The sequence below is a fragment of the Aulonocara stuartgranti genome (assembly GCF_965226115.1).
Source record: "Aulonocara stuartgranti genome assembly, chromosome: 22".
Lineage (NCBI taxonomy): Eukaryota > Metazoa > Chordata > Actinopteri > Cichliformes > Cichlidae > Aulonocara > Aulonocara stuartgranti.
Window position 1 is genome coordinate 32,776,212 of NC_138957.1, and position 26,823 is coordinate 32,803,034.

The 26,823-nt window shown below is 43.9% G+C and overlaps 1 protein-coding gene and 1 long non-coding RNA gene across 2 annotated transcripts in view; both read right to left on the minus strand.

Moving 5' to 3' along the window:
* LOC309699198 (biotinidase-like) overlaps window positions 1–7,370 on the minus strand; it is a gene marked incomplete at its 5' end in the record, with an annotated part of 12,575 nt that extends 5,205 nt beyond the window's left edge. The window contains one exon of the mRNA XM_082522110.1: window positions 7,137–7,370. Coding sequence (XP_082378236.1) covers window positions 7,137–7,370 — 234 coding nt within the window. The remainder of the gene's footprint in view (window positions 1–7,136) is intronic.
* Window positions 1–26,823, minus strand: part of LOC309699266 — a 348,161-nt gene that overhangs the window by 151,696 nt on the left and 169,642 nt on the right. The window lies entirely within an intron of this gene.

Consider the following 26,823-nt stretch of genomic DNA (forward strand, 5'->3'; position numbering starts at 1 on the left):
CCTTGATAAGCTGTTGTTAGAATTTATTTAATATTACTTTCTAGACCAGGATCCTTTTCTACACAGCTGACGGCTGGTAACTGTGCAGGGGCGGATCTAGCAAAGTTTAGCCAAGGGGGCCGATAGAGCAGGGAAGGGGGGAACAGGGAAAAGGGGTCACAAAGACATACTTTTCTTTCTTATTCTCATTTAAAATGTCTAGCTTTTAATAATTAATTATCTGAATGTTACACCCAAAGTTTTAATCTTATGTAAAATATATAGAAGTCCATTACTGTATTAGTTAGGTTGCTTAATATTTCTGCTAAGTACTCTTTAAAATACCAGAATAGGGAGGACGGTGCAGGTTTAAGTTTATTAGATTGATCAGTTTTGCTGAACTATGAAATATTTTGGGTGCAGTATATTTTTTACATACAGGTATAACAGAATAGCTTTAGTGTTGTTGTTTTTTTAAACTTGAGTATGAACTTATACAAAATGCAGCAAGATATTAAAAAAAACAGTTTTATTGATTAAAAAACACACTATATCGGATTCGGCAGATATCCAAATTTATGATATCGGTATCGGACATAAAAAAAGTGGTATTGTGCCATCTCTTCTCCATACATATGGAATATGTAATGGAGTGAAGAGATAATCTCAATATGACAGAGAACGTCCGGTTACTATTCAACCTTGGTTCTCTGAGTGAGAGACCATCTCTCCACCTTCAGGCTGCTAAGAGACGCATTCTGATCAAACCGTCACTGGTGTCACGTTTGCACAGCTGTTTTATATGTAAGCTGTGGGGTGTGGCCGGGCTACCAGGAATGTCTTAGTATGAACATGCCACAACAAGGGGGGGGGGAGTTACCTATGGAATATGAGGTCTAAGGCCCCTCACTCAGATAACCAAGGTACCAAGTAACTGGACGATCTTTTGGTCTACTCCACTTTGTCAGACAGGTCATATTCAAATTATTTATTGATTGAGAACAGGTGTGGCAGTAATCAGGCCCTAGACCCTATCTCATCAGATCATCAATGTATTTGAGTAAAATGTGCTTTTAATTCAATCCATAAAATTAAAATCTAGTTACCACTGGAACAGTTGCCTTCTTGAAAATTAGACAAAAAAGGGAATAATATTGTAGTTTTTCTTCATCAGTGAAAATATAGCAACCATGTTACTAGTTAATGCGCATAAATGTGTTTTTGTCAAAAAATGACTAGTGTATTTAGAGTAGTCTTTGAGTTATAAAGACTACTCATTGTCTCCTGTGACGAGACAACAACATCCTGTGGTGCATGCACACACTGCTTTTTGAACTATTTTTGAACTAGGTTTTTTTTTTTTTTTTTTTCATAGTTTCCGGAGCTTCGATTTCGGACCTGAACCAGTGGAATATCAGTACCAACCTTGGTTATCACTGCTTAATTTAAATCATCGCTCCCTGGAATATTTTAGACGAAGGTCGCTAGTGGCAAACTAGCTAGCGGGTCGTCAGGGTAACACTACGAGAGCATCTGTCAACATGAGCCCAAAACAGCTCAGGAAGGTGACAATATTAAGAAGTCGCTGGAGTTTATGAGAGAGGAGATTTCTGCTGTCAAACTGCAGCAGAAAGCCATCCTGGACCTGGTCAAGGAAGTTAAGCCTCCCCACATCCAGAACGCCAAGAAGGATCGGCGGCTGGTGAACAGAGTGGCAGATTTGGAGCAGTACACCCGGATGAACGATGTCATCATCACGGGGCTTCGCATCAAACCCCAGTCATACCCCCAGGCTGTCACCGCTGAAAGCGTAGGAGGGCCAGGAGAGGATGACGTCAACTCCACGGAACATCGAGTGGTTACCTTTTTACGGTCCAAAGTCGTGGAAGTGGACTACAACAACATCGAGGCTTGCCACCCTCTACCCGAAGATATTACAGTGACAAACCAGCCATCATTATGAGATTTGCTAACAGAAAACACCAAACAGCACTGATAAATCAAGGAAAGAAACTGAAAGGATTCGATGTCTTCATGAATGAACATCTGACAAAACAAAATGCGGACATGGCCAGGAAAGCACTTTAGTTAAGAAACAGACAAAAATTATAAAAAATGGATCACAAACTGTAAAGTATTCATTAAACTCACCAGAACAAGCCAAAGTGTTGGTCATCAGAAACATTGAGGACCTGGACAAATACTGAGGTTCAACTTACACTTGAGGTATGAATACACATGTGACGTGACACAAAACACAACACATGGCACAGTCTAAAAGAACTTCATCTGCAACCAGCAAGAATATCAATATAACTCATTGGAATTCTGTTTATGATAATCTGGAACTGAGAACATTGCAATACACAGACCATAATGTTCTAGACTTAGAAAAGGATATAGACCCAGAAAATAATTTCTTCTACAACATCAGCAATAACTACTGCTACTTCACTGATGAACAGTTTAAACACACCAAACAAATGATCAATAATCCATTTTAATAGCAGAAGTCTGTATGCCAACTTCAACAATATAAAGGAATATGTAAATCAGCCAACAAATCCATTTGGAATTATTGCCATTTCTGAAACATGGATCAATGCTGATAAAGGACTGGACTTGGGACTGGAGGGATATGAACTGAACTTTGTAAATAGAGGGAACAAAAGTGGAGTAGTTGTGTATGTGGATAAAAACTTAAATTACAAGGTGGTGGAAAGTATGACAACTGCAATTGATAATTTATTAGAACATATAACAATTGAAATTTATAAGGAAAAAGAGAAAAATGTAATAATTAGCTGTATATAGCCACCTGGCTCTAGTATTCAAGTATTTAATGACTTCATAGAAGAAGTATGTCACAGTTAGCATGGCAAACTGTGTGGGAATTATTAAAGGACCCAAGATGCAGGCCCTACTGATGTGGGTGGGCTTTTATTGATGAGGATGACATACAACAAAAGGCAAGGGTGGCGAGAACAGAACTGACAAAACCTAAACTGGGAAAACTAAACAAAGAACCTGAAATCTTGAAACCTACTATGAAAACCTAAACTGGGAAAACTAAAAATAAAACAAACCTGAAACCTAGCGACACAAAGGGCGCTGCAGGGGAACCACACAGACAACCCAGCAACAGGAGGAGAACACACAGGGTTTAAATACTCACAGGAGTAATCATGGGATGGGACACAGGAGGGGAACACACCTGGGAGAAATCAGGGCTGACGAGACACAGACGTAAGGCTGAGAACACTCAAATGAGACAGAGACCTTCAGAATAAAACGGGAAACTCACAGACACAGAGAACCAGACAAGACACTGAACTTAACAGACAGATTCACGAGCACACACTGTGACACCATGGACAGACAGAGGGAACACAGAGAAGTGGGAGCAGGCAGGCACAGAACAGAAACCTAAAAAATGGCAAACCTTAACAAAAGACATAACAGAATAAACAAGAACGTAGAATAATATAAGGAAACACAAAACACTGAGTCGTCAGACTCAGGACCATGACAAGTATTCTCTAAAACAAATCAAAAAGTTATGTTTATCTGTGGTGATTTTAACATTGACTTGTTGAATCTGAAAAAGCATAAAGTGACCGCAGAATTTCTAAACACTATGTAGAGTTTGAGTTTACATCCTAAAATAACCAGGCCTAGCAGAATTACACCTCATTGTGTCACCTCAATCGACAATATTTTCACTAATGTCTAAACTGCATTTCCTGGAGGAACTCACCCGAGGGATTAATAAAGTTTCATCTAATCTAATCTAATAATATGGAAAACAACATTGTGATTGGATTATTAATTAATGACATCAGTGATCACTTACCAGTTTTTGCAGTTTATGACACTAATTACAAGAGAAATCAGTGTGAGGAACACCTGAGATACAGACGTGTAAGGACAGAAGAAACTATGAATGCACTTAAGAAAGATCTATTACATCAGAACTGGGATAATGTTTACAAAGAAAGTGATATTGATATTGCATATGGCACATTTTTAAGAATATTCATGGAATTGTATGATAATAACTGCCCAACAATAAAATACAACAGAAATATTCAGATGGACCATGGATCACTAAGGGTTTACAACATGCATGTCAAAAGAAAAATACACTTTATAGGGAATTCCTAAAACAAAGAACAAAAGATGCTGAAAAGAAAAATTAAAAATACAAAAATAAGTTGTCCAATATTATACGCGTATGTAGAAAGGAGTATTATAGTAAAACATTGATCAGCAATAAACATAATATGAAGGGAATATGGGATGTTTTAAACAGTATCATTAAAAATAATTCTGGACAACAAAGTTATCCTCAATATTTTATTGAGAATGGCAATATTATGGGAAACACTGCTGATGTGGTCAACAGCTTTAATCATTATTTTGTAAATATGGACAAAATCTGGCAGAACAAATTCCTGAGTCACTGTCATCTGTAGACTGTAGTGAATGCCTGATTGATAGGAACCCTAACTCAATGTTCCTCACTATTCTGCCCCTCGGTTGTTACTTTGTTGGGTTTCTTTGGCTGGCGCATTTCTCAGGTTTCCCAATAGTGGGCAGTATTACCCCTTCAGTTTGTGGCTTCTTCTTTGGTTGTTTGGTGTGCGCTACACTGCCCCCTTTGGTGATGTGTTGTAAGCAGCAGGCAAAGTTCACGCGGGCAGTGTGAGAAAATGCATGGAGCAGAAAACAAGCTGCACAACTTTAAGCCCAGTTTACATCGTTGGGGAGTTTGTTGAGCCATAATCTGTAAGTAAGCAATGTCTAACTTCATTTTCTGTAAGATTGTTACTTTCATGTTACTTAAAAGGTTATTTGAACGTATAAGGAAAGATGTTAATGGTGAATGTAAAGCATAAGGAAAGCTATGTTGCTAACTTCTGTTTTGTTTACAAAATATGTTGATACTGATGCTACGTATTATTTTACTGTATGTTCACAGTCTTACAAATTAAAAGAGGAAAAAACGGTCTTCAGTTAAAGACACAAAGACAAAGCAATGTGTCCTGTCGTTCCTGGAACCATCTCCTCTTATGTTAAGCTCGCTGCATAGGGTGAATAGCCATACATTCACCTGAGGGCAGCAGACTCACAGCAGTGGAAGAAAATTGTATGTGTATTGTAAACATGTGTAAATATAAAACATCTACTGACTGTAATGATATTGACATGAAAATTGTCAAGAAGGTCATAGAAGGAATCGTAGGACCTCTAACATACATCTGCAACTTATCACTGAAAAAGTGCCGAACAAAATGAAAATAGCTAAAGTTGTGCCACTGTATAAAACTGGGGATAGACACCACTTCACAAATTACAGGCCTGTTTCTTTACTACCGCAATTCTCCAAAATCCTAGAAAACATGTTTAATAAATGACTAGATTCTTAAATAAATATAAATTACTCTCTGACAGTTAGTATGGATTCAGTTCAAAAAGGTCAACATCACTGGCATTAATCGAGGATATTACAAATGCTATAGATCAGAAATGGTATGCAGCTGGACTTTTTCTGGATCTCAAGAAAGCATTCGACACAATCAATCATGACATATTAATTAATAAACTGGAATGGGAGGGGATCAGGGGGGTTGTACTGCACTGGGTCGGTGAAAAATTATTTAAGTGACAGGAAACAATTTGTGAAGCTGGGTGTCTATTCCTCATCATGCTTGGCCATTGCTTGTGGTGCTTCGCAAGGTGCTTCCAAAGTTATTTATTATTTATGTAAATAATATTTGTATGGCATCTGATATATTAAAATTAGTATTATTTGCAGATGACACAAATATTTTTTGTTCTGGGGGGAATCTAAAGGAGCTGCTGGATACAATTACATCAGAAATGTGCAAAATTAAATGCCAAATCTAAATAATAATAAAATAGTCTTATTTAGGAATTCCCTAAGAAATGCACAAGTGCAGATTCATAAAGATGGCGTGGAAATTGAAAGATTTCTTGAGCACAAGTTTCTTGGTGTGATAGTAGATGATACATTAAGATGGAAGTCGCATATAAGTCATATAGATATCAAAATTTCAAGAAGGGGCAATACTTATAAATGTTCGCTATCATCAATCTTTATATTACAAAAAAGAGCCATAAGGATAATCCATATAACTTGTTACAGAGATCATACAAATCCACTATTCCTAAAATCAAAAATACTAAAATTCACAAATGTGGTTCATTTTCTGACAGCACAAATAATGTATAAAGCAATAAACAATCTACTTCCTGGCCATATTCTAAAAATGTTTTCTAAAAGGGAACGGGGATACAATTAGAGGGGGGAATTAAATTTAAAACATCCTTGTATCCGTACAACATTAAAAAGTTTTTGCATCTCTGTTTGTGAAGTGAAGCTGTGGAACAGTAAAGAAATGAAGCAATATCCAAGCATGAGTCAGTTTAAAAAGCGGTTCAAGGGTATGGTTTTTGCAGGGTACAGGGATAAGGTAGAGCTCTGATAGGGTGTTCTTGTCCAATATTTTCATAATGCCAATGTGTGTTTATGTGTATGCGGGTGTGTTGGTATGGGTATATATATCTGTAGGTTGTGTGTTGTAACCCCAGTTAATTTATACATAAATGAAAAAAAATATTAATAATAATACATGTAACATATAATGTAATTGTAATGAGGTATTTCTGTAGTCTGTTGATTACTGGATAGTTGAAAGGGGGTAGGATTAAATAAGCATATGCTTCTTCCTGCTCCATTTTGAACATGAAAGTTTTTGTTTTTGTTGTTTGTTTGTTTTTTGTAGTTGTGCTTGCATTCTTTTCCTTTTGTTTTGCTTTGTTTGTTTGTCTCTGTCTTATTTCTTTGTGATTGTACTTTTTTAACATGTTTAAAATAAAGATTCAATTCAAATTCTAATTCAAAAAGTTAGAAAGAATGTTACAACTGCCCTTGGTCTACCCAATACATTATAAGGACATTAATAGATTATAGTTTGTCTTAATTTTGTTTTGTAGTCACGTTAATTAAATTTTTTATTGTTCATCGTAAGGACAATAATTGTAACAATAACAATACCAAACAGAATTATGAAGAAGTACAAATCAATGGGCATAAAACTAAGGACATAAAACACATTTAAATGTGTACATACCTTCTGGGCTGCCAGGGCTGCCTGCTCCTCGTAGATATCTAGGTTTTTTTTCATGTGCTGCAGAGCATCATGGCGGGACAAAGGCACACTTGGGTCCGGGTTCAGGATTATTTTGTGCTCGTACACAGCGGCAATGTAAAATGAGTCAGCAGCAATGACTGATGCCAAAGAAATACTGAAAGAAATGGTAACGACCAACAACATCTTTTCTCTTCTTTCCTTCCTGTGAGACATGACAGATGTACTCAAGGCTGGACTATAAATAATAGCTAGGAGGTCAGACGTCATCCATGAAGCCTGCTGAGTCATCTAAATTTTGTAGTTAAAAAATGGCAAAAGGCTCCTATTGCCAAACAGTGGGGTTTTCCCCAAACATCCTCTTTTGAAACATGTTCATTAAAATCACAATAACACATACTTTAAGAACAAAGTATCATGGGATAATGTAGTTAGCAGCATTAAATAGCCTTAGGATAGCTTTAGATATCAAGAAGAGATAGGACATTAAAGCATTTAAATGACTATTATCTTTATTCCCCAGCTGTCTGTTATATGTTATATATATATATATATATATATATATATATATATATATATATATATATATTTATTAAATGTTATAAAAAGAAAAAAAAAGACTTAAAAATTAACTAAATCAAAAGAAGATCTAATTTGTTCTATCTTCAAAAATATACATATATAATGTTTTAAGAGATGAATGGTCTGTTAATTATTTAGTCATTTATAACAAATATACTTGTATACAGTGATTTACCACCAGTATTTATGATCTTTCAAAATAACTCCACATCAACCTTTTATAGCTCCATATCGTCTCAGGGTGCTTCTAAAAATTTATATAAATTTTAAAAAGAACGAAAGTTGATTAGATTGTTCAGGTGCTGTTTTCACTGTAAACATTAATCATAATGGAAAAAAGCACTAAAGCACACAGTGAACCCAAGCTTATGTCACCAAGTAGCTGTCCCACTGTGAACTCGCCTTCTTCTTTGGAAGTTTGGACTCCTGAGCGTACCTGTCAAACAGAAACTAGCAAGTATGTGAGGATAAACTCTGGGTAATTGGTTCTGAAAAACGCCCACAGAAAGATAGGTGATAGGTGAGGATGACAGATAAAAAATGATGAACTGCCGCAAAGGAACCATGAAATAACATTTTTTTAAATTTAATTATATTGTCATTTATGTCATTTTTGCACTTTTCATTAAAAATGAAAATGACAGTACGTTATAGTTGAACAAAAGTTCGGCTATAAAGATTAACAGTATATGAACCTAGATCATTTTGGTTTACTTAACCAGATATAATACTGACTGTTACATAAAATAATTGTTCAACTAGAAAATATGGAAATATTAGAAAAAATATACTCACATTTATTTTTTTTGAATGTTACTCATATTTTGTATTTTAAATACGTAACGTCGGTACAGATATTCCATTACTCCCCAACACTGCCCAAAAGACACGTTGATGGTTTGGAGAAAGTAATTATTGAAGTTAACTCAGAAAGATCAATTGGAGAAAAAGAGTCTAATAGAATATCAATGGTACTAAAAGCAGCTGTAGATAATATTACAGATGATTATGGGTAATTTGTTCTCTAATTGTGACCCGTGGTAGGTACCTATTTAAAATAGGACAGAGCCGTAGGCGCACAGTCAGTTAAAAAGGGTTTAATTTTTAGTACAAAATAAAAGTAACGGTGTAACAGCGGCACCTAAAAACAATTAAAAACTTTACTTCATGTAACCTGGACGTGTGTCCCTCTATCTATAAGAGATGATCTATACTGCTCGCCCAAGTGCAATGTCTACAACATCCAAATCTAGGTTTGGGAAGGAGATTGGCGGTAGCAACTCTGTAAGAGCAATAAGACTTCCAACCCACATAACACGCACGACCACAGGTTTGTGAAACAAAGTTTGCTTTATATATATTTTCTTTGGATCAGTTCCCTTTGCTCATTCTCAATGTAGGGATACCTTCAAATGCAGTAACCATGGGACAGGCTCACAGTCAAGTTGAGTGATGTTGACACTTGGTGGTGAAGAGATGCCAAGAGGCTTCACAACATCAGCTGCTGGACTCAGCAAGCTCTCAAGAATCCTTCTCACCTTGTGAGCATCATTCAAGGAAGGATCGTTAAAGAGAAGATCAACTTGGGTGCGCCATGTTTCGTAGTCCACCTCACCGTTTGGCCTTGGGATCCGCCCAGAGAAGGTGCGCAACCTTATTTGTGGGGATGGTGAAGTGGTGGACTCACTTCGGATGACATGCTCCACAATCAATTTCTGGATCTGGTAGGGGGTTAAAAACATCCTCACTGATGTGGACTGGGCTCGTTGGTAAACTAGCAGATGCACTATGAACATGTGTGGGCTCTGCAGACTCATTTTGATCATTATTAGGTGTGTTAGCATTTTGAGCTGCATAGGGCTGTGTAGCATTACTGTGTACATCATGTGATGTGCCCTGGTTCCCCTGCAGTTCCTCCTGAAGCACACTCAAGAAACCTTTCCTGCCACTGCCTGCGACAGGCCTTAGTTCGCCCAGGTATCTGCGAGCTATCTCCCTCCCCACTGCTGTAAAATAAATGTAAAATGTAATGTAAAATAAAATTGCACATTAATGTAACAATTTCCTTTTATAAATGTGCAATGTGGCTATAGTAATGGGGACCATTATGTAACTGTCAAAGTACATGTAAATGCAAAATGTGGACTGAACTCACATGTGGACTCATTCACCAGACTAATTTAGTAAATAATCCTCATCTTGACGTCTGCTCATATTGGAATATTTAAGGAAGTGTGCAGCTCTCATCATACTGCTCCCTTCTTTTAACAAAAGCCATTTTAAACACAGGTGTAAATCCAATCCAATCCAATCCAATTTTATTTATAAAGCACTTTAAAATACCCAGCACAGGAACAAAGTGCTGTACAGAAAATAAGTTAAAACAATAGAATAACAAAAAACAGCAAATTAAATAAATAAAACACATAAGACATAAAATTAAAAATGAAAAATTGTTTTGCCTCTCTATGTTTATCAAACATACCAGTGAGCCAGTTCATCTCAGTACAGCAGGGCATCAATAAATGTTAATAATTATCTTTGTGTTTGCCATGCAAGGACACATTCAAACAGCTTCTGTGAAAAGGGCCAATCAGCAGGTTTAAAAAGAGACTAGGGCCCAGTTTCAGTGTCCACACTAACAAACATCACCTGTTTGTGTAGCAGGATTGCTTAAGTGTGAGAGTTCATGGGTCCAGGATGGTCTGGACTAGAGATGGACCGATCTGATATTACGTATCGGTCCGATACTGACCTAAATTACTGGATCGGATATCGGAGAAAAATAAAAAATGTAATCCGATCCATTAAATATCACGAAAGCACCTCACAAAACTTGCAACACGCCGTAACTCACCTCAGAACGTTAGCACGTCGGAGCAGTATGCATCACATGATAGAGCGGCTGTGGCATGCGGGACCTGTCGGTGGTCTGGATAGCATTTGGAGCTTCTCTAGCAACCTGGCATTTCATCTCCGACAAAGTTATCCCCGAGAGAAGTAAAGCAAGTGTGTAAGTCCATCTCTGAATGTTTGTAAAGCATTCCCATGTTAAGCTTAACAAGCGACTGCCTCTCGCTCTCCAGCTGCTACTTCAATCGTGAAACTGCTTAATGATCAGCTGATCGGCTTTTCTGTCGCGAGTCCGTCTCTCTTGTTTGTTTTTGGCCCACTTTGCACTAGAAAGAGGAAACCAGCGGCTGAACAACAGCAGAACGTTTAAGCTTGATAAGCTGTTGTTAGAATTTATTTAATATTACTTTCTAGACCAGGATCTTTTTCTACGTAGCTGACGGCTGGTAACTGTGCAGGGGCAACTGGTAACTGTGCAGGGCTAGCAAAGTTTAGCCAGGGGGCCGATAGGGCATGAACAGGGAAAAAGGGGCACAAAGACATACTTTTCTTTCTTATCCTCATTTAAAATGTCGAGCTTTTAATAAATAATTATCTGACACCCAAAGTTTTAATTTGATGTAAAATGAATAGAAGTTAATTACTGTATATAGTGACTATTAAGTCTAATATATATACCCTAGTAACCTATAGTACTTTTTACTTTGGGAAGGTACCATCTGTGCAGTCTGCAATTTTGTTGAAGAAAGATGTTGAATCTATTTAATATTTCTTGAAAAATAATTGATTTCTGTGCATTTTTTTTTCACACTGCATCAAATTAAGAATCAGAATCAGAAAGGGTTTTATTGCCAAATGTTGAGCAGGTTTACAACATTAGGAAATTGCTGCGGTGCTTCAGTGCAAACATACTGTCATAGAAAAATAAAAATAAGAATAAGAATTAAAAGTGCTAAGTAGATAGATATATACATGATATATACATGAGTGCAGGTGGTGATCAGTGCCAAACATGGAATGATGCAGTGAACACAGTGTAGGGTCATGTGCCAGGGGTGGGAACAGTCATACGGTTATTGTTCATGTGTCCGACAGCAGAGGGGAAGAAACTGTTCTTATGGCGAGAGGTTCTGGTGCGAATGGACCGGAGCCTCCTGCCTGAGGGGAGCAGGTCAAACAGACTGTGTCCGGGGTGAGAAGGGTCAGCTGAGATCCGAGCTGCACGCCCCAGTGTCCTGGAGGTGTACAGGTCCTGCAGAGCTGGGAGTCTGCAGCCAATCACCTTCTCAGCAGAGCGCACAACACGCTGCAGTCTCTGTTTGTCCCTGATAGTGGCTCCAGCGTACCAAACGGTGATGGAGGAGGTGAGGATGGACTCGATGATTGCAGTGTAGAATTGCATCATCGTCCGTGTTGGCAGGTTGAATTTCTTCAGCTGCCTCAGGAAGTACATCCTCTGCTGGGCTTTCTTAATGACGGAGGTGATGGTGGGCTCCCACTTCAGGTCCTGGGTGATGGTGGTACCCAGGAAGCGGAATGAGTCCACAGAGGTGATGGGGGTGTCAGACAGGATGATGGGGGGAGTGGAGCTGTGTGCTTCCTGAAGTCCACAATAATCTCCACTGTCTTCTGGGCATTCAGCACCAGGTTGTTGTGGCTGCACCAGGACACCAGACGTTCAACCTCTCTCCTGTAGGCAGATTCATCCCCGTCCGAGATGAGTCCAATAACGGTGGTTTCATCTGCAAACTTGATTAGCTTGACAGACTGGTGGGTGGAGGTGCAGCAGTTGGTGTACAGGGAGAAGAGCAGAGGAGAAAGAACACAGCCCTGAGGGGAGCCGGTGCTGATGGTCCGGGAGTCCGAGACATTCTTTCCCAGCCTCACGTGCTGCTTCCTGTCCGTCAGGAAGTTAGTGATCCACCGGCAGATGGGATCAGGCACATTCATCTGGGAAAGCTTGCCTCGGAGATGGTCTGGAAGGATGGTGTTGAAGGCAGAGCTGAAGTCCACAAACAGGATCCTGGCGTAGGTTCCTGGGGAGTCCAGATGCTGCAGGATGAAGTGTAGGGCCATGTTGATGGCGTCATCTACAGACCTGTTGGCTCTGTATGCAAACTGCAGGGGATCCAGGAGGGGGGCCGTGAGGGTCTTGAGATAGGAGAGAACTAGGCGCTCAAATGACTTCATGACCACAGATGTCAGAGCCACGGGTCTGTAGTCATTTAGTCCAGTGATCCTAGGTTTCTTGGGGACAGGGATTATGGTAGAGGACTTGAAGCAGGCAGGCACATGACATGTCTGCAGTGAAGAGTTGAAAATGCCAGAAAACACTGGGGCCAGCTCATTTGCACAGTGTCTGAGGGTGGCAGGAGACACACCGTCTGGACCGGGAGCTTTTCGAGCATTCAGACTCTTAAACTGCTTCCTCACATCTGCTTCATGAATATGAAGAGTTGTGGTGGGAGGAGGTGGTGTGAAATCCTCTTTTGTGTGGGGTGAGGAGGGGGGTGTTGTAGGTGAAGTGTTTGAAGGTGGTGATGGCTCTATGGAGGGGGGAGAGGTGGGGGAATGAGTGTCCAAAGTGTCTCTATTGTTGGGGCCGTTGGAGGTGTGAAGGCTGCCTGATGGCTCGTCAAAACGGCAGTAAAAGTCGTTGAGGGTGTTGGCCAAGAGCAAGTCATCAGTGGAGTGGGGGGTTTTAGGCTTGTAGTTGGTGATATTCCTAAAACCTTTCCACACAGAGGCCGAGTCATTCTCTGAGATCTGCTGCTGCATCTTCTCAGAGTGCTGATGTTTAGCAATGTCCACTTCTTTAGTGAACCTGTACTTGGCCTCTCTGTAGCAGTCCCTGTCTCCACTTCTGAACGCCTTTCTCTTTTCCAGCCACAGCTTTTTGAGTTTAGGAGTAAACCAGGGTTTGTCATTGTTATAACTCACCCTGGTGCGTGATGGCACAATGCTGTCCTCACAGAAGTGGATATAGGAGGTGACAGTGTCCGTAAACTCGTCCAAGCTGTTAGAAGCAGCCTTCATTGTGTCCCAGTCTGTAGACTCCAAACACGTGCGAAGCTCCTCCACAGCCTCGTTGCTCCACAGTTTTTTGGTCCTCACGACAGGTTTGGAGAGCTTCAGCCTCTGTCTGTACGCGGGGATCAGGTGGATCATGACGTGGTCAGAAAGTCCGAGTGAAGCGCGGGGCACCGCACGATAGGCCCCGCTGATCGTGCTGTAACAGTGGTCTAATGTCCTCTCCTCTCTGGTCGGGCATTTAATATACTGCTTGTATTTGGGAAGCTCATGGCTCAGATTGGCTTTGTTAAAGTCCCCAAGAGCAATGATGAGAGAGTCCGGGAATGTCCGCTCCATGTGCAGTATCTGCTCCGCGAGTGCACACTGAGCTGCCTGCGCATCCGCATCTGGCGGGATGTAAACAGCGGCCAGGATGAATGAAGCAAACTCCCGCGGAGAATAAAACGGTTTGCAGTGAATAAAAAGGTATTCCAGAGAGGAAGAGCAGTGCTGAGCAATCACTGTTACGTCTGTGCACCAGCCACTATTAATGTAGAAGCAGACACCTCCACCTTTGGTCTTACCAGAGAGAGAGGCCTGCCGGTCCGCGCGCAGCAGATGAAAACCCTCCAGCTTTAGCACGCTGTCCGGGATGTCCTCACAGAGCCACGATTCCGTAAAACATAAGACACAGGAGGAGGCAAAGTCTCTGTTCATGCTTCTCATCAGGGCCAGTTCGTCTGTCTTATTCCTGAGTGAGCGTACATTGGAAAGGAAGATCCCAGGAAGAGCAGTTCGCAGTCCACGTCTCCTCAGACGCACGAGTGCGCCAGCTCGCTTACCTTTATTTCGGCGTCTCACTTTCCTGATCAGAGTCTGCAGTAAATCTGCCGCAGATGCGACAAATATTGGAAGTAAATCCACAGGTGTTGTAGTCCTGTGGTTAAGAAGCTCTTCTCTGGTGTAAGAATATCCAGAGGAGTGCCCAGACACAGAAGTTATGCACAAAAACAAGACAGAAGTAACGCACTGAAGCACCAGGGCATCCATACGCGGCGCCATTATGATGGCTATAAGGTTGATTACGTCGATTAAGCATCATGAGGTGGCGCGTGAGGGGTGGTTCCCTATTTTTTATTTATTTATTTTTGTTGTTGCTGGGAGTTGGAACCCTATTAGTTAGGTTGCTTAATATTTATGCTAAGTACTCTTTAAAATACCAGAATAGGGAGGATGGTGTAGGTTTAAGTTTATTAGATTGATCAGTATTGCTGAACTATGAAAAATTTTTTTTGTGTATAGGTATAACAGAATAGCTTTAGTATAGTTGTTGTTTTAAACTTGGGTATGAACTTGCAGACTTGCAAAATGCAGCAAGATATTTTAAAAAACAGTTTTGTTGATTAAAAAACACTATATCGGATTCATATCGGTATCGGCAGATATCCAAATTTATGATATCGGTATCGGACATAAAAAAGTGGTATCGTGCCATCTCTAGTCTGGACAGGATATCACTTCATGATATATCATGTGAGATTACTTTGAAAAGGCTACGCGATATGTGAGACTGTCTGATTTGGAAGTCTTTTGCGGGGTTTTTTTTTGGTAGTGCTAATGGGAGAACCACTTTTTAACAACAACAACATCAACCCCATCTCTGGCGCCGGGGCCCACCTCTCAATTTTAAATCCATGACATTGAGAGTTCTTGGGAGGGGCCGTGCTAACACCTGCTGCTCTCTGGCAGCAGCACCATGCTCTCCCGTGTTTTAAAGGCACCTTAGAACAACACGCAGCAACACTACACATGAGCGAGAGGAGGGAGGTTTGGGGTCTTCACACACCCCTGTTGTCTGCTGGCCATCGGGGCGGGGGTGCTGGGAGGAGGTGTTGGCCGTCCGATTGGGATCTGGGATGCGGGGCCTCCCTGCTGCTGCGGAGCCTGGGGCGGTCTGCTTGCCTCCACCCCGGGGGAAAGGGTAACATCTCCTGGGTCTAGGTGCCGTTTCCCCCTCCAGGGGTGAGGGTACCTGGACCTGGGGTATAGAGTTTGTTTGGAGAGTGTGATTGTGTGTACAGTGTCCATGTATGTCTATCCCTACGTTGGGTGAGTGCTGAGTATTTGTATATGTGTGCATGAGGGTGGGAATGCATGTTTGTGCCTGTGTGTGCTTTTCTGTGTTTATATGTCAGGTCGGGTCTTACACTCCACCTCTCTGGGAACTCCCGGGCCCTCCAAAGGCCTATCTCGCCTCACCACACTCCCTGCCGGTAACTGATGCCCTCAGGGGTCGGTGCGCTGGTGGTTCTTGGTGTCCGGGGCTGGGTGCTCAGGTATGTACCAGCTCACTCCCGGTGACTACTTGGCGGGGCCTGGTGCCTGTTGCTCGGTCAGGCCTCTTCCGGGGCAAAGGGGGCCCTCGGGCCTCTGGGCCTACGGCTCGGTTCTCTCTGGCACAGTTGGCTGCCGGCAGAGCCGGCGGGCACACCACTGCAGCCCCCTCTGGCTTCTGCTCCGTGACTACTGGGTGACCCCTCATCTGGGGCTCTCCTCAGCTCTTACCAGGAGGGTGGCACGGATGCCCCTCCGGTGGTCCTCCTTGGGCTCTCGCACTCTGGGGCCTCTGGATGTCTGGAGGCTGGATCTCCTCCATGCCTGCTTCATGCCCTGGGGGACGGGGCTATGGCTCTCTACATCCTCTAGCAGACCATTACATGTGGAAACCATTTGAATACAAGCGCGCTGATCCACACAGGTGTGCACACGGGTGTTCACTGTTCATAGACATAAACTACACCTTTATTGGCTGCTATTTCCAAGCACATTATGCGCTGTCGGTCCTGCTTGCTACACAACAACATTCAATATTTAGTATTTACTGCTGTTTACACTTGGCTAGTGTTGTGTTTAGTATGTTGCTCTGTTTTTTTTGTTTTTTTTGGCTTGTTTTCTCTTCTTTTTCTCTCAACAGGTGATCCAGGAGATTTTTTTTTCTCTTTCTCTTTTTAAGTGCCCTTTCTCAATGGCCCTCTTCCCTTCTGTTTTTCTTTTCCTTCATCTTTCTTTCTCCCTTTCCTATCCCTCAGTCATGTCTGTCCCGTCTGTAACAACTGAAAATAAAATAAAATAAACAATAACAACAAAGGTTGATCAAATGGACCAATACGGCAAGGCTGTGATGATCCATTTGGCAAAGTAAATCCAATGGGTATCCTTGTTGGTCTTCAGACAACAATTCTGACAGCTAAGGAACCAAATGGGACAGGCAAAAAAAAAAAAAACCAAAAAAACCAACAACAACAAAAGCAACAACAATAATTAATAATAATAAAAATAATAATCATCATCATCATCATCACCATCATAATAAAGCTTACATAAGAGAGTTCAGGCTGCAGTGAAGAATAAAGGTCATTACACCAGCACTGACTATCAAGCTCATTAGAATTATACAAACTGTCTTGATGGATGCTCAGTCATCCAGGTAAGGAATCAATCTCCAGAAATATTGATTCTGTTCATCTGCATGTGACGTTTTCTGTGGGAGAAGCATTTCATCACTCATTCAAGTGACTTTTTTGGTCTCAGCTGACTGCAGTTTTCTCCAACCTTTTAAACAGTACATTTGCATAATGACTGAAACTAGCACCACTGGCGAACAATGGGCTGTGTGGTCAGTTTATTGATCATTAATATGCAAATTATGCAGATGATGGTGAAAGATGTACCCGTAGGGCCCCTCCATGATTCAGAGATGGTCTTTCCCTTTTCATGTAAATGGCCTCCTTGACTCCCCACTCAAACCAGCGTTTCTCCCTGTCCATGATGCACGGACTACACTGCCCCTGAGGCTACATTCTTTATGGCTATGCCTGTAACACTCTGCCTATTGCCTTCATATTAAATCATTTTTTGAATATTGAATTTTTAAAAATATTTCCTCACGTCATTATGCAGGCCGCAAGTAGAGGTGACATGGGCCGCGAGATTTAGACACAGGCATTAGAGCCTCTTAATGCGTGTTTTGTTTGGGTTTCCACCGGCGTGGAATTACCAAAAATAGAGAGGGCATAGCCTAACATATTGTAATGACCTGGCTGGGGTTGTTAGCCAGGTGCATTCTGGGTATTGTGTTGTCTGTGTTTTCTATCGTTCTGCTAGTTCCTATGTGTTTGATTCGCATGTTGTGTTAGTGTTATGTTAATGTAAGCCACAGTGAAGTTGATGTGTGTTCTGTGGAGTGGGTTGAATTGGCATGGTTGGCTGACACCGCGACTCTATGTGGTGGTAGCGTGATAGGGGTTCGGTGTCAGCAGCGTTACGTTGTTGTAGAAAAAGATGGTAAATAAATGGCTGGTGTGAACCACTACTGCCTCCTGCTGGATCATTTGGGGATTATCAGTCTGTTGCCGAGTCGCTCGGGGTCGTGCGGTGTATGAGGCACGAGCGCTCTCCATTTGCTGTGAAGTTTGGCGATAGCTGCTAGCACCCCGCTAGCCGTTTTAGCTAGTGAGCAGTTTAGCCAGTTTAGCTCCACTAACCCACGGTCGTTACAATTGGTGTCAGAAGTGGGATTCATGAGTGTCTAGCAGACACTATGGAGCCAACCATAGGCGAATTAGAGCGTATAATCCGAGACAACAGCTCGCTTCTGGAAAGCATGGCTGCCGAGACCCAGCGGAGAAGATCCGAGCTGGGGCGGCCAGAGGGCCACAGCGCGCCCTGGAACAGCCACCCCCTGCTCTCCCTGTGACGGGAGGGGATTCATGGGGCCACACCACAGCTTCCTGGCAGGACGGCTGCTAAGCTACAGCACTACACTGGGGCGACGCAGCTGGAGCCGTACCTGGCCCAAGTCATGCTGGCTGCCACTCACAACGGGTGGGGTCGAGAAGAGACTGCCACCCACCTGGCGCTTGCACTGGAGGGCCCAGCGCTCCAGGTTCTGCTGGACCTGCCCCCAGAGGAGCAGCGCGACCTCCGGGCTTTGACCACGGCGCTCGGCAGACGGTTTGGACAGAGACCACCAGCCGAACAGAGCAGGGAGGAGCTGGCTTGCCGACGCGAGGGAGAGAGCCTGGGGTCCTTTGCTGCGGACGTCCGCCTCTATGCCCGACGGGGCTATCCGACATTCCCAGGAGCGGCGCGAGAGGAGCTGGGTCTCCACGCCTTCCTGAGGGGCCTCACACCGGAGAGGTTGCGACAGCATGTCCGGCTGTCATCCCCCCGAGACCTGGAGGAGGCATTGAGGGAGGCTGAGCGGGCTGAGGAGGTGCTGTGGGGTTCCCCAGTGACCCGACGATCGGCCAGGATGGTCGAGCGAGAGATGAACGCGTCCCAGTCGGATGAGGAGGAGGAGGCCAGACGAGCCCAATCAGAGGCAGTTCCCCGTCGGAGGCGCCGGACGGACTGCTGTTATCGGTGCGGGGAACCCGGTCACCTCGCCCGGAACTGTCCCGCACCTAGTCCTCGGAGCCGAGCGACATCACCGACGGGAAACGGCCACGGGGTGGGACAGTGAGGGAACCCCCACCCCAATCGTTAAACCCTCTCCATGACACTCATCCCGTGGTGGGCCGCTGTGGGTCCACCCGTGGACTGTACCTGGACTGTATAGTTGATGGACGGTCTTGCCGGGCCCTGGTAGACACGGGGTCCACCATCTGCTTGCTGCGAAGGGGGGTGCTCCCGGAGACGGGTGGCTCATTGCCGAAAGACTGGACCCCTACTCACACAGCGTTGTACACTGTCACAGGAGAAAAGACTGTGATGCCGGGGAAAAAGACTCTGCAGGTGGTGGTGGGAACGAACAGTGTGAACCATGAGTTCTGGCTTGCCGACATAACAGACGAGTGCATTGTTGGACTGGACTTGCTGGCCCACTGGGGGGCACGGGTCGATGTGCCGGGAGTTGCCATCCACCTTGGTGCTGAGACCGTGCAGCTCCAAGTGGGCCGCGGTAGCCAGGGACAGACCCCCACCCCACCAGCACCCCCAAAGCCCTCGCACCCCGCAGCTCCATGCCACAGCCAGGGGCCGAGGGCGGCAAGGGTGCGGAAGAGGACCCAGGGGGTGGACGTAAGCAGGGACAACATCCCGCAGCCAGAGTCGCCGCCTAGCTCGGCAGTCTCCCCGTCACCTGAGACTGTCGTGGCAGTAGAGGAGCTTGGGCGGCGAAGTGGGGTGCACCTCAGTGCGACACAGCAGCGGCAGTTGCAGAGCCTCTTGGCAGAGTTTATGGACACTTGCCGCCAGGGAAGAAGACTGCACAAGGACGGGCCTGGTGCAACACACTATAGACACTGGAGCAGCTGCTCCAATCCGGCTGCGGCCCCACCGCCTGCCCCTCGCCAAACGCCAAGCTGCCGAGGGACTGATAAAAGAGATGGCAGCTAATGGCGTCATTGAACCCTCGGATAGTCCATGGCAGGCGCCTGGAGGAGCTGGACCGGGGTCCGACATCGGCAGCAGCAGAACCTGAGGGTGTGGATGAAGGGCAGGAACCTTTCACCGCGGCGGAGCTACAGCAGCACCAGGTGAGCGATCCAGCGCTGGGGATGGTGAGGGACTGGATGGAGGCAGGGACACAGCCAGACTGGTCCGCCGTGTCTTCCCAAGGGCCCGAGACAAAGTCGCTGTACTCCCAGTGGAACAGCCTGGAGCTCCATGGCGGTGTAATCTACCGGCGGTGGCGAGCGCCAGACGGGGGAGGCGACATACTCCAGCTCCTGGTTCCCCGGGCCTTTCGGCCTGAGGTCCTCCGCTGGGTCCATGGGGCTGCAGGTACTGGCCATTTTGGGAATGGCAAGACGTTGCGACGGCTGGTCGCGATGGATTATTTCTCAAAGTGGCCAGAGGCGTACACGGTGCCGGATCAGAGTGCGGTGACGACGGCGCGGACTCTGGTGGATGAGATGTTCACACGGTTTGGTGTACCGGAGGAGCTCCATAGCGACCAAGGGAGGAACTTTGAGAGCCAGGTGCTGGGAGAAGTGTGTCGGAGGCTGGGGGTGAGAAAAACGAGGACCACCCCCCTCCATCCTCAGAGCGATGGTGTGGTTGAGCGGTTCAACCGCACGCTGGCCACCCAGCTGGCCATCCTGACCAGCCAACATCAGAGGGACTGGGACCAACACCTGCCCCTTGTTTTGTGGGCATATCGAACAGCAGTGCAGGAGTCAAGTCAGTGTACTCCTGTAGCATTGATGTTCGGAAGGGAGCTCCGAACCCCGGTGGACTTGGTGTTCGGAGCGCCCCCTGAGCCGGAGATTGCTGGTGGACCAGAGATGGACTACTTCCAGCGGCTCAGGGAGCGGTTGCACACGGTGCATCAACTGGCAAGACGGACATTGGAGGGAGCCGGGGCCCGCCAGAAACGGGCGTATGATACCCGTGCGCACGGTCCTATGCTGGGGGCCGGAGATCGGGTCTGGGTGTTCTGCCCCCAGAGGAAGTGGGGGCTGACCCCCAAGCTCATGAGCCACTGGCAAGGCCCGGGCGAGATCCTGGAACACCTGTCGGAGGTGGTCTTCAGAGTCCGGATGCCGGGGCGGGGAAGGCGGGTGGTGCTACACAAGGACCGGCTGGCGCCATACCATCCGCTTGCCCCCAACCCACAGGCTGGTGTGCAACCTGGGGACTCCTTGCCCCCTACACCCGGCCCGAATGGGGGCGACATGGATTCCCAGTCAAGGCCGAAGCGTACTCGACGCTGGCCCGGACATTTGCTGGACTACAGAGTGGACAGTTAAGGTTGTAGGGACACTAAACCTTTTTGGGAGGGGGCTGTGTAATGACCTGGCTGGGGTTGTTAGCCAGGTGCATTCTGGGTATTGTGTTGTCTGTGTTTTCTATCGTTCTGCTAGTTTCTATGTGTTTGATTCGCATGTTGTGTTAGTGTTATGTTAATGTAAGCCACAGTGAAGTTGATGTGTGATCTGTGGAGTGTGTTGAATTGGCATGGTTGGCTGACACCGCGACTCTATGTGGTGGTAGCGTGATAGGGGTTCGGTGTCAGCAGCGTTACATTGTTGTAGAAAAAGATGGTAAATAAATGGCTGGTGTGAACCACTACTGCCTCCTGCTGGATCATTTGGGGATTATCAGTCTGCTGCTGAGACGCTCGGGGTCGTGCGGTGTATGAGGCACGAGCGCTCTCCATTTGCTGTGAAGTTTAGCGATAGCTGCTAGCACCCCGCTAGCCGTTTTAGCTAGTGAGCAGTTTAGCCAGTTTAGCTCCACTAACCCAAGGTCGTTACAATATGAAACAGGTAAAGACCGCTGTGTAATCCATTTATTTCACAAAGTAACAGTATTCTGAATGCAACCCTTTTAAACAGTAACTGTAACGGAATACAGTTACTCATATTTTGTATTTTAACCCTTGTATGGTGTTCGGGTCTGTGAGACCCGTTTTCAGTTTTCCTCAAAAGAAAAATTAAACAATTAATTATTTTTTCAACCTGAAATTCATTGGCTTTGGCTTATTTTCTGTGAAGAACATAAATCCGAACTAATTTTCAATGACCTCATACTGTACCTCCCCCCACGCATTTACATTACATACAAGGTGTTCGGGTCCACTGGACCCAGGTCTAATAAAAGTGTTGAAAGTGCAGGTCCTGTGTTCCCACACTCTGTCTTCCTCCTTTCTGGTGCTGCTGATAGTGTTTTCTTCCCCTCCTGCTCGCGCACAAAGTTGCAACATTGTTGAAAATTCAACTATCAACACCGTCTGCTCTTACATTCCCACACATTTTACCCTCTTTCTTGAGGGATCCAAATTTTATTTTCTCATACCCTGTCCCACCTGCAAATTAGGGGCATAATACTATAAATAAGACTTTGCCAGTGTGGTTCCTTATCACAACTGATCAAGATGGCAAAAGATTATCTGCTGCGAGGGCCATCCAATTGATTTTGGAAGAGGGGCTTCGGATGATGATGTTGACAAAGAGGTTTCAGAATATTTCACATTTCTGAAAATTCAGAGTCTGACAGTGACTTTGAAGAAGAGGAAGAGGTTGAGCACCATTTAGTAACAAAACAAAGACGAGTACCCCATCTGCAGCCAGCTCCAGGACCAGAACAAGCCCACCAGACAGCAAGTGAAGAAATATGGATGTCAATAACTGGTGAAATTGAATGGTCTTCTTGCCCAAGAAATGAGCCACCCTGCAGAGCTGTTACTGTGATAAGCCAGGGCCAACACGGCTGACAGTTACTCATGTGCAGGACATCAAGTCTTCATTTGAGCTTTTCATCCCAGATTCCATCCAGAAAATTATTCTGGATTGCAGTAATCCAGAAGGAAGGTGTGTTTTTGGAGAGAGGTGGAAGGAGATGGACCAAATTCATCTAAGAACCCCAAAGGCCTACTTTGGGGTTCTTATCCTTGCAGGAGTTTTCAGGTCCAAAGGGGAATCCACAGAATCCCTGTGGGATGCAGAAACCGGCAAGAACCTTTCCGTGCATCAATGTCTCTGGAAAACTTCCACAACATTTCCAGGATTATCCGTTATGATAACCGAGACGACAGACCAGCTCGACGGCAGTGAGACAAGCTAGATGCCATCAGGACAGTGTGGGATAAGTGGGTGCACCACCTCCCCCTGTTTTACAAACCTGGGCCTAATGTCACCATTGATGAGCAGCTGATCCCATGTGTAAATGTGTTGTGTCTTTCCACTCACTCCACTTGATTACAACTGATTTAATTTTTTATAACATTTTATAAAAAAAACAAAACAAAAAAAAAAACGAGAAGCACATTAATTCATAAATGTGATCTAACAAAGGTAAAGGGAAAAAATTAACCATGTTTACTGTTCATATGGCTTGTAATTGGGATGAAGTAAACATCTGTTGAGTAATTTAACATAAAATTGTTTAATAGTGTTAATTTGGAAAGCCAAAACTCAAGCGGGTCCACCAGACCCATGAACACTGGCTGAGTAACAAAAATATGAACACCACACAAGGGTTAAATACGTAACGTCGGTACAGATATTCCGTTACTCCCCAACACTGCCCAAAAGACACGTTGATGGTTTGGAGAAAGTAATTATTGAAGTTAACTCAGAAAGATCAATTGGAGAAAAAGAGTCTAATAGAATATCAATGGTACTAAAAGCAGCTGTAGATAATATTACAGATGATTATGGGTAATTTGTTCTCTAATTGTGACCCGTGGTAGGTACCTATTTAAAATAGGACAGAGCCGTAGGCGCACAGTCAGTTAAAAAGGGTTTAATTTTTAGTACAAAATAAAAGTAACGGTGTAACAGCAGCACCTAAAAACAATTAAAAACTTTACTTCATGTAACCTGGACGTGTGTCCCTCTATCTATAAGAGATGATCTATACTGCTCGCCCAAGTGCAATGTCTACAACATCCAAATCTAGGTTTGGGAAGGAGATTGGCGGTAGCAACTCTGTAAGAGCAATAAGACTTCCAACCCACATAACACGCACGACCACAGGTTTGTGAAACAAAGTTTGCTTTATATATATTTTCTTTGGATCAGTTCCCTTTGCTCATTCTCAATGTAGGGATACCTTCAAATGCAGTAACCATGGGACAGGCTCACAGTCAAGTTGAGTGATGTTGACACTTGGTGGTGAAGAGATGCCAAGAGGCTTCACAACATCAGCTGCTGGACTCAGCAAGCTCTCAAGAATCCTTCTCACCTTGTGAGCATCATTCAAGGAAGGATCGTTAAAGAGAAGATCAACTTGGGTGCGCCATGTTTCGTAGTCCACCTCACCGTTTGGCCTTGGGATCCGCCCAGAGAAGGTGCGCAACCTTATTTGTGGGGATGGTGAAGTGGTGGACTCACTTCGGATGACATGCTCCACAATCAATTTCTGGATCTGGTAGGGGGTTAAAAACATCCTCACTGATGTGGACTGGGCTCGTTGGTAAACTAGCAGATGCACTATGAACATGTGTGGGCTCTGCAGACTCATTTTGATCATTATTAGGTGTGTTAGCATTTTGAGCTGCATAGGGCTGTATAGCATTACTGTGTACATCATGTGATGTGCCCTGGTTCCCCTGCAGTTCCTCCTGAAGCACACTCAAGAAACCTTTCCTGCCACTGCCTGCGACAGGCCTTAGTTCGCCCAGGTATCTGCGAGCTATCTCCCTCCCCACTGCTGTAAAATAAATGTAAAATGTAATGTAAAATAAAATTGCACATTAATGTAACAATTTCCTTTTATAAATGTGCAATGTGGCTATAGTAATGGGAACCATTATGTAACTGTCAAAGTACATGTAAATGCAAAATGTGGACTGAACTCACATGTGGACTCATTCACCAGACTAATTTAGTAAATAATCCTCATCTTGACGTCTGCTCATATTGGAATATTTAAGGAAGTGTGCAACTCTCATCATACTGCTCCCTTCTTTTAACAAAAGCCATTTTAAACACAGGTGTAAATCCAATCCAATCCAATCCAATTTTATTTATAAAGCACTTTAAAATACCCAGCACAGGAACAAAGTGCTGTACAGAAAATAAGTTAAAACAATAGAATAACAAAAAACAGCAAATTAAATAAATAAAACACATAAGACATAAAATTAAAAATGAAAAATTGTTTTGCCTCTCTATGTTTATCAAACATACCAGTGAGCCAGTTCATCTCAGTACAGCAGGGCATCAATAAATGTTAATAATTATCTTTGTGTTTGCCATGCAAGGACACATTCAAACAGCTTCTGTGAAAAGGGCCAATCAGCAGGTTTAAAAAGAGACTAGGGCCCAGTTTCAGTGTCCACACTAACAAACATCACCTGTTTGTGTAGCAGGATTGCTTAAGTGTGAGAGTTCATGGGTCCAGGATGGTCTGGACTAGAGATGGACCGATCTGATATTACGTATCGGTCCGATACTGACCTAAATTACTGGATCGGATATCGGAGAAAAATAAAAAATGTAATCCGATCCATTAAATATCACGAAAGCACCTCACAAAACTTGCAACACGCCGTAACTCACCTCAGAACGTTAGCACGTCGGAGCAGTATGCATCACATGATAGAGCGGCTGTGGCATGCGGGACCTGTCGGTGGTCTGGATAGCATTTGGAGCTTCTCTAGCAACCTGGCATTTCATCTCCGACAAAGTTATCCCCGAGAGAAGTAAAGCAAGTGTGTAAGTCCATCTCTGAATGTTTGTAAAGCATTCCCATGTTAAGCTTAACAAGCGACTGCCTCTCGCTCTCCAGCTGCTACTTCAATCGTGAAACTGCTTAATGATCAGCTGATCGGCTTTTCTGTCGCGAGTCCGTCTCTCTTGTTTGTTTTTGGCCCACTTTGCACTAGAAAGAGGAAACCAGCGGCTGAACAACAGCAGAACGTTTAAGCTTGATAAGCTGTTGTTAGAATTTATTTAATATTACTTTCTAGACCAGGATCTTTTTCTACGTAGCTGACGGCTGGTAACTGTGCAGGGGCAACTGGTAACTGTGCAGGGCTAGCAAAGTTTAGCCAGGGGGCCGATAGGGCATGAACAGGGAAAAAGGGGCACAAAGACATACTTTTCTTTCTTATCCTCATTTAAAATGTCGAGCTTTTAATAAATAATTATCTGACACCCAAAGTTTTAATTTGATGTAAAATGAATAGAAGTTAATTACTGTATATAGTGACTATTAAGTCTAATATATATACCCTAGTAACCTATAGTACTTTTTACTTTGGGAAGGTACCATCTGTGCAGTCTGCAATTTTGTTGAAGAAAGATGTTGAATCTATTTAATATTTCTTGAAAAATAATTGATTTCTGTGCATTTTTTTTTCACACTGCATCAAATTAAGAATCAGAATCAGAAAGGGTTTTATTGCCAAATGTTGAGCAGGTTTACAACATTAGGAAATTGCTGCGGTGCTTCAGTGCAAACATACTGTCATAGAAAAATAAAAATAAGAATAAGAATTAAAAGTGCTAAGTAGATAGATATATACATGATATATACATGAGTGCAGGTGGTGATCAGTGCCAAACATGGAATGATGCAGTGAACACAGTGTAGGGTCATGTGCCAGGGGTGGGAACAGTCATACGGTTATTGTTCATGTGTCCGACAGCAGAGGGGAAGAAACTATTCTTATGGCGAGAGGTTCTGGTGCGAATGGACCGGAGCCTCCTGCCTGAGGGGAGCAGGTCAAACAGACTGTGTCCGGGGTGAGAAGGGTCAGCTGAGATCC